The sequence below is a fragment of the Colletes gigas genome, unplaced genomic scaffold (assembly GCF_013123115.1).
Source record: "Colletes gigas isolate AHSC1104 unplaced genomic scaffold, ASM1312311v1 Colletes_gigas_Sc00013, whole genome shotgun sequence".
NCBI classification, from domain to species: Eukaryota; Metazoa; Arthropoda; class Insecta; order Hymenoptera; family Colletidae; genus Colletes; species Colletes gigas.
Window position 1 is genome coordinate 7,040,375 of NW_025106642.1, and position 12,249 is coordinate 7,052,623.

The 12,249-nt window shown below is 51.1% G+C and overlaps 1 protein-coding gene across 2 annotated transcripts in view; it reads right to left on the reverse strand.

The window, feature by feature from the left end:
- The window catches only part of LOC122399428 (COUP transcription factor 2), an 89,163-nt gene extending 77,467 nt beyond the window's left edge, over nucleotides 1–11,696 (reverse strand). For both annotated transcript variants that reach the window (XM_043400107.1, XM_043400106.1), the window contains exon 1: nucleotides 9,998–11,696. In XM_043400107.1, coding sequence (XP_043256042.1) covers nucleotides 9,998–10,394 — 397 coding nt within the window. In that variant the 5' untranslated portion in view covers nucleotides 10,395–11,696. The remainder of the gene's footprint in view (nucleotides 1–9,997) is intronic.
- Nucleotides 11,697–12,249: the final 553 nt, after the last annotated feature.

Below are 12,249 nucleotides of genomic sequence, written 5' to 3' on the forward strand. Positions count from 1 at the left end.
GCTTCGTAATTCTATGATCGATGCATGCGCCGCCGCGGCGTACGTATCTAGACGAATGCTATGCGAGCTGTGTGCACTCGTGTAACGCGCCTCTGCTTCCAAGATCCTGTTGCCGTTAGCCGACGGCTTCGGCCCTCGAAGGAAGCGAAACTAACGAGGACGACGCGCGCCCGTGTTCCTCTTCCTCCTCCTTCCTCCTCCGACCGCCGGACGATGCACTCCCGCGACCTTGCCCCGCGGATACGCGAAATTTTCAACCACCGTCATCGATCATGCTCCGCGATTACCACTTCCGTTACCGGAGAAACCGATCGAAAATTCCCTACGATCCACAGTTCACTGCAACGAGAATTTTTCGTACGCTCAAACCCCTCGATCGTAGAAATCGGGAACGACTCCATTTTCGCCCGTCAGCCAAGAATTATTTATGAGGCTAATAATTTTAAATTCAGGAGTGGTTAAAAATACATCCCTTTGCATAAAACCAATGCCAGCGACGATCAAAAGAAACCTTATTCGTTTATGGATCGACGTCCAAATATAGAGCTCGAGCGACAAATTTCGATGAAATAATTATTTCCTGTGGATTAATATCGACTTTCAAATTAATCTATCTCGCGGAAAAGTACAATATATTCCTCCAAATTCGTCGACCATATTTTATTTTTATTCTCGTGAAATATTTCTAGGTTCCGCGATCTTGTAACGCTCAGAGAACCGGTGGGCGGTCTCTTGGAGTGGATTCTTTTCTCCGTGCGGCTATGGTGGTTCCCTAACAGCTTGCGTTGAAATCACTGCTCTCAGACGTACTTTTCGCGAGCTCAAGACGTCAGTCATGACTTCCGCGCGTGCACGTAGCGCGATTAATCGATAAGCGAGTACTCGCAACCTTTGTCTCCGACGATTGTCGTGCAATGGAAATGTAAAGGATCGATCAGGAGTATCCTTGTCGTTTTCAGACGAGAGTATTCTTGGTTGTTTCGGGAAACAATACGGTCGAGGAGAATCGCGACGCACGCGACTCGCGGGGAAATGAGATTAATAAAGATTAGCAAAGTCGGAATAATATAATATGATCTCATTAGACCGATTAGCCCGCGGAGCGGGCTGCAGAATGTCTGGCTTCCTCCTGCACGCGGTGGGGTATGCCAGGCATAAGTCGGTAAGTCCGTAAGTAACCGTAAGACTCGGAGGGAGAACCAGAGACCCCGAACAGGAAGCCCCTTGCGGTGCGACTGTACCACAGACCGCGAGACCGGAATTAAATTTCCTTTTCTTCTTTCATCCGCGAAACGCGCGCGAGCCCATCCACTCGCGTATCCACTCGCGCGTCACAACGACCCATTCTGCACAAATTTTACTCTTCGACACATCGACGACAATTGGGAGGTCCACTTCTATCGATACACACGATATGCAAAAGTTTCCATCGTTTGTATACTGGTGATATTCGTCAGAGAAACATCAGGGGGCATTTTTATTTGAATAATCGCTCCATCCACCCATATTGTTCCATGCTACGAGTTGTTGAATTCAACGTGAAATGTCACAGCAGTTCTATATGACTCGTAAAGAAATCAAGAAGACAATGTTTCCGTGCGAACGCGTTTTAGAGACGGGTTCGTTACGAGCATAATTGGTACCATGGAAGGGAAATGATTTGCGTCCTGCATAAATTCTTAAGAGGCACACGCGAAAGAAATTAAGCGATGTTCTTTGTTTCTGTGGTCGGCGGTCCTGTATAGTAATTTTTCTACGGAATACCACGGTGTGTGATACTCTCGATAGTGCTCGTGATTTCGTCAGCGTTCCACGGAAATCGAGCCAATCGTACCGCGTACTTTCCGCGATCGGTGTACTCGCGAGGATGTAACATGACTCGTTTCGACGTTCCGTATAATTCGCAACAAATATCAGCCGCGTCTTAAACGCTAGTTTACTCGCATACCGTGGCAATTACTATAATTGAGACAATAAGCGTTTTTAAGTAAGGTTCGTGCCGAAGCGACGGGCACGAACCTTCCTTCCTTCTTTCCTTGCTTCCTTCGTCGAACCTTGATCGGCCCAACGGGGCTTTTACTAAATTTCCAACGCCATACTTTCCCGGACTGCTATGAAATATTTAATACGCCAACGCTGGCTGGGTTGCAGAGAATAGAAAAATCGTACGAAACAATTGGATCGACGAAACCGCTATACAAAGTGTCCCGCGAGTTTGGCAGGTCGTGCGGAATAAAAAATAGACACTGCGAGTCTATTTTCATCCACGGGGTTGCATCTCTCGCCTTGTGGACGATTTCGTTCCTCGCGATATCTTCTGAAAGTCGTTTCCAACGCGCCGTAGAATTCGGTAACTGGTTCGTTCGTTAAAATCGCGTACGGTTACGTAAACGAAGTGACTCGATCGAAACGAGCTCGAAGTCTAAGCGAGGAATTAACGTTATCATCGTGACGCGTGGAAAACATACATATGTATGTACGTGCTTCTGCGTACGTGTGTAATAAGTTCGTGGAATAATAAATGAGTCTACTCTCCTCTCGGAACGAAAACTTCTTTGCGTCCCCTCTTTTTAACGGAAACTCGATTTTTTTCGATTCTTTAATTCATTGAAATTTAAACAAGTCGCGTCATGAATATCGTGGCGTCCGTTCGAGCGGTACGCGACAAAAACATAGCAGAACCCACAATTTCGTCCGCTTGCTATACAATTTCGTTTTATTTAGAACACCGGGGAGCAAAAAATATTATCGATTTAATAAAATATCGATATTACACGCTGAAAGGTAATTTTCGAGCGAAACGATAAAGCGCAATCGTTAACATTTCTGGTCTCGCTGGGGAGTTCAGGAGCGGCCGTTGAAAAACTCGAGAAACCTCTCTGTAAATATATGCTAATATAACCGATAATTAAAAGTACTTAAAATTACAATAAAAATATAGCATTTAATTTTCAGTTTCTTTTATAGCTTCGTTCGGTTGTTTTTGGTCATTTTTGCATCAGCTAGACTTTGAAATGCCCGGCTTAACTTGGGTTTGGGTTTGCTTAACGGGAAATCCGAAAGTCGAGACGAATGAACGCGAGGAAATACACGCGTGTGGTCGACATTCGAGCAAAGGGGCGCACAGGTGGGCCAAGAATCAGCACCCCAAGAAATAAGGGGTTACTGCTGTTTGGGACGTAATAATAGCAGGGTGTCGAGGACGCTGCGAGCAAGGCAATACCATAATTATTGAATCCGTGGTGGGAGACGATTACTGTTCTCGTTGCGTCTCGAATCGGCCGGATCGTGTCGCCTTATCACCGATCGACATTTCCTCCCCGAGTAAAATAATAATATTACCCCCTTATATTAGCGCCCGCGAAAAATTTTTAAAAATGAAATATACACAAATATAGAAATGCTTACAATTTGAATGTTATTCGTGTATTTCGTAAATTCGATCGACATTGTTGTGAATGAAAGTTGAATCGAGCTGTGATATATATTATGTTTGGTCGATGTGATCGTCACGGTTTATCAGACATCGGTGCACGTTAGAAACGGTTCGACCAAAGTTCACGCGATTTGCATCTTTTCAATTGGATTCCCATGAATCGCTGGAATCATAATTGCGATCGCATTTAACGCTTACTTAACGCGTCCGCGCTCCGAGCGCGTAAGAAAATTAATGACTAGGCTTTTCTGCTTAAAAATCGCCGATGATTCGTGCGGAACATTTTTACGCAACGAGCAATATTTTCCTTAGAAAGTAATACTGTTGCATTCCATGGCGGAATATGCTAGTTGGAATCATCGGTATTTGCTTATCTAATAGATCTTGCCATAAACGTGGCTATTAATCAGGAACAGTTTCGTCGAATTAATTTCGCATTAAACTATCGAATAATTGGAGATTGTTCAAACGATTAATGGGGTCACGTTTAAAGCAGTACTAGATAAATTAATCGATGGACCTAATTAGCAAAATTTGAGACGAAACGCTGCAATATGCATTCCTCTTTCTTATCGATAGCGTGCAAACGTGTTCGAGGATAGAGTATGAAATTATAATTTCATACGCGTGTTTGTTTTAGTTTGAATAACCAAATGATGTAAACACCTTATTAAAACCGTTTGTAATGTTTGTTATGCATTTCCATTAATTAAAAGATTATCAACGAACTTTGAAGTATGCAAAGGGGGTTAACAATAGGTCGCTAGATTTCCAAATTCACGTTTCCCAAACGTCTCGAGCACGCTGCCTTCCGAAGAGAAATTTCCTCGCCCTTGGAGTAATGGGCGAACCTTCGTCCGAATTACGTATTTTCCCCAGACAGGATCGAATAGACACGAGTGTCCGAGGAACGAGGATCGACCGATCGCGGAAGAAAGATCGAAAAGGGAGCGGCGATCGCGAAGGTAGTCGAGGTCGAGCCGCGAACGACTATTGCGCAATAACCAAAGACGAAGAACCTTGTTCCAGACGCGGTACCGCGAAGGGGAGGTTCCCGAGCCGCTGTAATCGGCAGATTAATGTTCGTTTCTCGAACTTAATCTCGGGCTGGCCCGCTGGACGAATTCGTCCGGGACAACGCCTCGTTCGACGGTTGCTTCGGGACCGGGAACACTTTTCGATCGGCGAACAACCGATTTACGACCTGAGAAATAAAGACTCCGTTGTCATTCCGCCGTTCTCGACCGAGAAAACTTCATTGGAATCCGTTTTCATAGAATCGGATCCTTTTTCCAGAAAATGGACGCGGCCGCCAAAGCGGTAGCCTTTATCTCGAATACTCGGATTATATAGAAAGATCAGAGTTCGTATCTCGACCCCTCGTCTTTATCCTTGGACTGCTCGTCGATCGTTTGACTCTTCCGAGAACTTATTTCCGCGACCGGTCTGTTGGCCGGTCTCGAGCTCGCGATCGTCGTCGATTCGGCGCATCGAAAGACAGTGCTGACAAATTGACGATAATTCGCGACCGTTTGACATCGGTTGACATCAAAATCAATTCGTCGTAATAAAGCGATCGCCGACAATCACCGCGATTACGCCAATGAACGTCCAATGTGGAAGGCGTATGCGCCGCGGCGTATCGGCGCATCGATGTTTCTATGATTCTCAATAAAGCGGCTCGTCGATCGTGGCAGGCCGCTGACGTCGACGCTGTCGTCAAACTGCCCCAATTCGGCGTCGGATCCCGTCCCTGGACGAGCCGCTAAAACATAATGAACTAGCGTTCTCGAAACGTGGCTCAATGTTTTCGAGTTCCCTCGGATTCCACGTCGGGGATCGAAGTCATTGAACGACGAGGAAAGAAAGGATGCTTCAGTCGAGGTTCCTTTTCATTTTTCGCGGCAAGCTCGGGGACTCGAACGCGACGCCGAGTTCGTAAAAAGCATTCAGGTGTAGAGGAACGAACCGAGGTACGCCGGGTTTACGAGCGACAGAACGCGCGGACTGAAAATAAAGCGAAGCCACGGCCGCGCGCACGTGCCTAGGTAAACATCTTACGAGACTGCAACTGCACCGGGGGAAAAGAATACTAAACATCCCTTTCGAAAAATCACCGACGTTTCTTAGAAACCCAAACGGATTCTACTTCCGTATCGTTGTTTATCCGTTTCCATCATCGACAATCCTGACTTTGTCTTCGGTTCTTGACACAGAAAAGACACCAGGGAGAAGATTACCGTCGTTTCACGACTGATGGAAATTGTTCAGAGTTAATAGAAGTTCGTACACGCGTACGATACGTAGCTGGTACAGCGACTTTCTCGCAATCGGGACCCCACCGACTAAATATGTATCTTGCGTCTCGGCGGTTTCGTCCGAGAGATTTTGCGGTCAGACGCTGTCGAGACCGTCGCGAAGGGACTATAATTAAAGCGACGGTTGAATCATTACCGCGTACCAGCTTCGAATAACGACTTTACGAGGCCTCCGGCAAGGACACGATTCTGTTCGTCGACGGGAACGTCGACTCGCGCGACACGCGCCACGCGACACGGCTCGCGGACCGGACATCGCAAGATTTCGAAGTTGGTATCAGTTTGGACGCGCAACGTGGAAGGTCTGGGTTAAGAAATTGCGTAAATATACGTTGGTACTGTTCGAAGTTAATTAATACTCTGCGAGGCTTCCGGGGAAAGCGAGTCCCGTTCTTTCCGCGCATCTATTTCAACAGCTTCCAATCGACCCGGAGAGTGGGAAATTGATGGTCCAAATTATCTCAACGATTCTCCGAAGTCTCGACACAATAGCGAGATGCAAACGAGTTGCTCAACGAAAATTATCAAATTTCTATAGCGGTTAGGACCGTTAATAAACGACGGGGTCCGTGGTTAGATAGGAAATTGCCGCGAACGGGCGCGGCGAAACGGAACGAAACGGAAAACGGAACGTTGAAAGTCGTCGCGCGGAGCGAGCGGGTTGTCTCGGGATCGACGCCAAGGGAAAATCAAGGGGTGGCGAGTAATTAAGATTACCGCGAATAGAAATTATCGCCGGATTAAGCGCGTTATCGCGGTACCGCTAACAGCGCCCGAGCGAGAGAGTGGCTCGGCTTAACAATGGTAAATATCGTTAGCGCGACTGTAATTGGAACACCAGGGAGAGGAGTCGCCGTTGAAACTCGAGCGTTCAATTAAGAGACGGACTCTTAACCCGCTCGAATCGTACGTTTCCACGCGTCGAATCTTCGTGCCGTCCGAGCCGGCACAAATTGTTGGAAATTAACAAGCGCCAAGGGAGAGGGACTCCCAGATGCCACCGCTTGTCCATCGCGTATTATTTTTAGCGGCGTTTTAAACGCTAACGTCATCGGTCCATCTTTGCCAGGAACAAAGCGTCCACCATCGCGCAATTACGTTACGTGCACCGTCACCCAACGAAACCGATCACTTTGCACTTAAAACTTTTTCACCCACTACCAGAAAAATTGAATAGCGGTAGTCGAGAATCGCTTGAAATATCTGTGCAAACGAGTCGAGAAGTGGTATTTATCGCGAGTCAGACGTCGTAATCAGCCTCGGCGTGGAAAACTTAGTCTGCACCGCACGGACCACATTCTACTTGCTCGCTGCGGCGCATTCCCCTTAATTCAGGATTGCGTTCTTTTTATCCGGCGGCGATACGATCGCGATGACTCGATTAGCCTTGTCAATGGACACGACTCCGATTCACGAGCGACGGCAGTTCCAACTCGATTCGCGAATTACAGCGACGGGTAGATCAATCTCTGTCTCCCCGCGCGTGACCAACGTTCGTTCGATCCTATCGAGATATAAACCATCCTAACCTTCCGTGTGCCGGAAGAATTCGCGTTCTCGGATCTCGATTAACTTCGCGTAATCGATGGGGCCACGGTCGCTAACAAAATCTTCATCGACTTTAACGACTTTATCCGCGGCGCAACAGAGTGCAAATAAAATACAGGCGTAGTCCCGCGGTTACGGCCGCAGTCGTAAAACGGAAATCGTCGTAAAGCGGATCGTTGCGTATTTTTCGCTCGAAAGAAACACGAAATTAAGAATAACACTTAACGTTGGCGCTGCAATCGAATAAACAAGAATAACCCCTCGTCGTTACACGCGCAAGAAAAATTCAAAGGACGCTTAATTTCAATTTACAGACTTGGCGCTCGATTCGAACGACCCTTTATTTTCCTCCGGAGGGTTCCCCACCCCGTTAATTTAAAGACGCGAACTTAGCTTCCGAACAGTCGCGACGAGACGACGCGGCTGTCGCGGGTGCAATGTTTGTCCGAAAAATCGCTCGTAAATATTTTCCCGCGATCGAGCAGTCTTGCGCCAATCCGCGATGTAAATGCGTCGGGACGCGCGCAACTTCTACGCGGCACGGGAGTAGACGTTTCGTGTTCGTACGTAGCGCATACGAAAGCGCGAACTAGTGTAGCTTTCGTGAGGGGACCGGGAACCAACAGAGAGAGACGCGAGTACTCATGAATTTTAATGAGAGTTCGGTAGTCGGACGACCAAGGCGACCCATCAGCGTGGAAAAATATCCGGGGTTGTTACATGCACCAGAAGAGATCGCAGAATGCAACGTCCCCGATACTCGCGAGTCCGTTCAAGAAAAAAATGAACCGAACGTTGCACGGCGCTCGACCAACGGGCCATCCGTTTCCTTTTCCCGTCAACGGGAGCATTTTTTTTGCGAATCGCGCTATTTTCGAACCACGGAACACCGGGAAATCTCGTTTTTCAGCGGACGCGTGGCCGGTGTCGCGTTTCAGCGAACTACGGGCAATTTACAACGATATCGCGTTTAATCGCGGTATCGCGCCAACGGACCACGATCTATAGTAAACGCTGAATAAGAATTTCACTCGTCGAACAAATTCTTTCCTCGTCGGTCTACCAAAGTATCATGGGTAGAAGTCGGGACGTTTTGATGGCATATTTATTATTTTACAGTAGATTCGACGATATTAAAAAGTTTACATTGGAGTTTATTTATGGTAAACGTTATAAGATAGCGTGGTTCGTATATGGAAGTATCGGGCACCGGTACTCGCCACCGTACTCAACCTGTCAAGTCGATCGTGCTTAATAAAAGAAGAAAATTTTACGAATATTTTCGTACATCCTCGGTGCATACGGAGATGTATTAAATACGATAGGGGATAAATGATGCCTGTAATAAACGCAGGCACGTGTACCAATTTCAGGTCAGGTGTCGCGATCTTCGAGATGATCTGTTATCAGTGGCAAAATCACGCGTCGGGGAAAGTCCCGATTCGATCGTCGAATCAGGATCGTTAGGAATTTTTTCGACGGTGGAAGAAATTGCATCGAAACGAACGCGGCGTCGTTAATCAAGACGCTCGGACGCGCTAAATCACTCGCGAGATATAAATTACAGCTGGCAATCCGGTATCAATAAGGCGTAATTCGGGATAATAGGGAGGAACGCCTGCGAAGAAGGGAGACGAAGGAAGACGAGGCAGCCTAGGCCCGTGGGAGGATGTATAACTCCTGATTTCCGAGAGAGAGCTCTATAGATTTCGATTAACCTCTGTCCATCCGCCGGCACGAAACCATCCGCGACATTTTTCTTCGTTACGCCGGTCCGCCGCGTCGATTCTTCCGTCGACGCGGCGTTTCCGCGGTCATCGATAAGCAAAAATACCAGAGAGACGCGTTTTTCAGCTATCGCCGCGGCGATTTGTTCCGCGATCGAGCGGGTTCAATTAAGAGCCGATTCACGCTGTCCGCCGAGCAACTGTCCGTCCGGAGAACCTTCAAAGGGACCGCCGATCGGAACGTCGATGGATAGCGCGAACATCTTGGTGAAAATCCTATTCAAGAATGTTTCGATGGGCAATCAACCGATGGATAGCATGAATCTACCGCAAAAAACGTCAACGGAGTTTGCATCGTGGGATCCATTGGAGAACCTTGCGTCGCGGACTATGACTTAAACAACGACGAATCGACGTTGTCACGATAGATCAGCGTATCTAGCGTTTGGTATACCAGCACAGAAAAGAGAAGCTCTGGGAATGATCGACACACCTTTCGAAATTGACTCGCGCCAGTTTCCCTTGTCCTGGAGCCTCGGAACTAGCGACAAAGAACGAAATAAACCGTCCTCTCTGTTCCCCGTTCCCACTCTCCCTTTTCGACTCTGTCCTCGTTTCGCCCACCGCAATTCCACGGCCCCATTACATCGTTATTAGGCTCGTAACAGACGCGTAAGCGTTCCGGGGAACACCCCACCGAGTTATTAATGGCGAGTCTTTGTTTTTTCGCGCGGCCGCCGGACCCAGGACACGCCACACGATCCATTCTTCCTCTTCCTTTGACGCGCGCCCCCCTGCGAGGAATCGACGCGAGGATTCCTCTGTCGCTCGAGGACCAGAGAAACGCCAGCGCGACGCATCGATCACCGCGAGACGCTCGAGAGTATTTTGTGGGAATGCAATTTTTGGAGAGTAGCGTAGATTTTTGCGGGTATCGCGGTCGTTGGGGTCGAAAAGGGGTTACTTACCCTCGCAGGTGAACTGTCCGTAGTGTTTGCCGCTGCTCTTGTCGCCGCAGACGACGCATTCGATGTTGGGGGATTTGTCGGTCTGCGAGCTGCCGGATTGGGAGCTGTTGGCTTGACTTCCGGGTGTAGTGCTGGGCGGCAAGGGGTCCCTAGGCGTGAGAACCGCTCCTGCGGGCACGAGACAGGTGATGTCGTCGGGCGTTTGCGAGGGCGTTAGGTGCGCGGGGGGCATCGGGGGTGGCGGAGCGATCTGTATGGGGCCCGGACCAGCGGCGGAGGCGGCTGCAGCTGCGGCCCCCGCTGCGGCTGCGGCTGCCGCTGCGGCCGCGCCGGTCGCGGCCAGGCTGGCCCCGGGATCCCGCGAGGCCCACGAGGGCGGCGCGGCTACCAACGCCATGGAGGCGGTGGTGCCGCGCGCCGGGAACCCCACCTCCAACGTGGTGGTGAACTCGGGGTGGTGGTGTCCAGTCGACACCCGGCCAGGGAACAACGTCGCTGTCGCGGCCGGGTAAACCACCCCGGCAGTCGCCAGGGCGTCAGCGGCTCCTGTCCCGCCTCGAACCACCCTGCCGGCTTCCGCTGCTCGATCGCGACCACCGACCACCCCGAAGCGGCGGCCGTCTCGCGGACGCTGGCTCGCTTCTTCCTCGAAGTCGCGCCACCCCGCGATCCTTCGCTGATCGAGTCGCCGCCTCGCCTGGGATATCGTTTCCTCCGTTCTTTACTTCGCCGCGCACTCGAACGCGCGCACTAACCCGCTCGCGGTCCGAAGAAGAAACACTATCTTCCGTCACTCACTCGCGCACTGCCTGCTGGTGTCCGCGCGAATTCCGGATCCTCGTCCCGAGCGTCATCGTGCCGACGCGCGACACCCACTTCCTCTTCCGAGCGACAGAGGTTCCGCCGCAGCCGGTGCGTCCGATCTACCCGGAAACGCGCCTCGATCGACGCTCGAACACGTCCCTTGGATCGCAACGACGAGTCACCCGCGATCACTGTGGCCGATCGGGCGGTCGGGGGACCGACCGATCCGAGAACACGCGCCAACCGCGGCGACGACTGGCTTTCCCGCACTTGACACTCGCGAGACCGATATCCCGCCCCGTGAAACCGGGAGACGCGGAATCCTCGTGACACCACCGTACCGCTCGACCCGGTCGAGCGACTCGCCGCGAGGGATCGAGATCGAGATCGAGATCGGGATCGGAATCAAAATCGCACGCGGTAGATCAGCCGCGTATCCCCGCGAGACGTTGTATCCGCGGTATCGTGGTATATCGACGCTGGGTGGATGCGCGGTGGCGCGAGCCACCGAGACACAAGGAGGAGAGGGTGTGCGCGGTACGCACACCGGAGGGTGGGTGACCGCCCGTAGGGCGACGCTCGGGCGGGGGAGGGACACGAGGACGGGGAAAGGGAAAAGAGTCGCGCGAGCGCGAGCAGGAGAAGCCCGCGGGTGCACCAACGGAGGAGAGAGAGGAAGCGCGAGCGCGAGAGCGAGAGCAAGAGCGAGCGAGCGAGAGAGAGAGAGAGCGAGTGAGTGAGAAGGAGCGCGGTACACACGCGCGCGCGCGCGCGCTACCCAGTCGATAAGCTGCGCGTGTGCCTCTATGTTCCCGAGTGTGCTCGTGCCGGCACAAGCAGGAGGAGGAGAAGCGAGGTGATACTCGACTACCGCCTCGATACGACTATTCTTGGGGCCGACCAGAGACCGACTGCCGACTAAGACGACCCCTGACACCGACCTGCCCCCCACCACCTCGAACTCTCTCGCGGGTTTCTCGCGGGTTTTGCCAGTTGCCATGACTACCGAAGGTGGGGTCGAGTCCCGGGCGCGCCCCGATGCGCCTCTCATTGGCTGCGGACCTGCCCTACCCTCGCGCCCTCCGACCCCTCTCCTGCCCGTTCCGACCGACGTCGAGCGTCCTTCCACGACCACTTTGCCGCTGAAGAGCGTACCGCTCTCTCCTTCCCTTCCCAACCTTCTCCTTCTTCCCTTTCGCTGCTTGCTCCCTCTCTCGCTCCCTTCCTCCTTCGTCCGCTACCACCCCTTCCTCTTACTCGACCGGTCAAACGCGTGGTCCTCTGCCTCTCGTTTCGTACTCTTTTCCTCGACCAGGGTTACCGAGCGTACCGATTTTTTGATACACCCGTCGAAATCGAACCAGTTTCGTAGACGGGCCGAATTACTCTGGTCTTTGTCGACACTTTTCCATCTCGTAAAAGCTTTTTAAAGGGACGCGCCGCGCTGC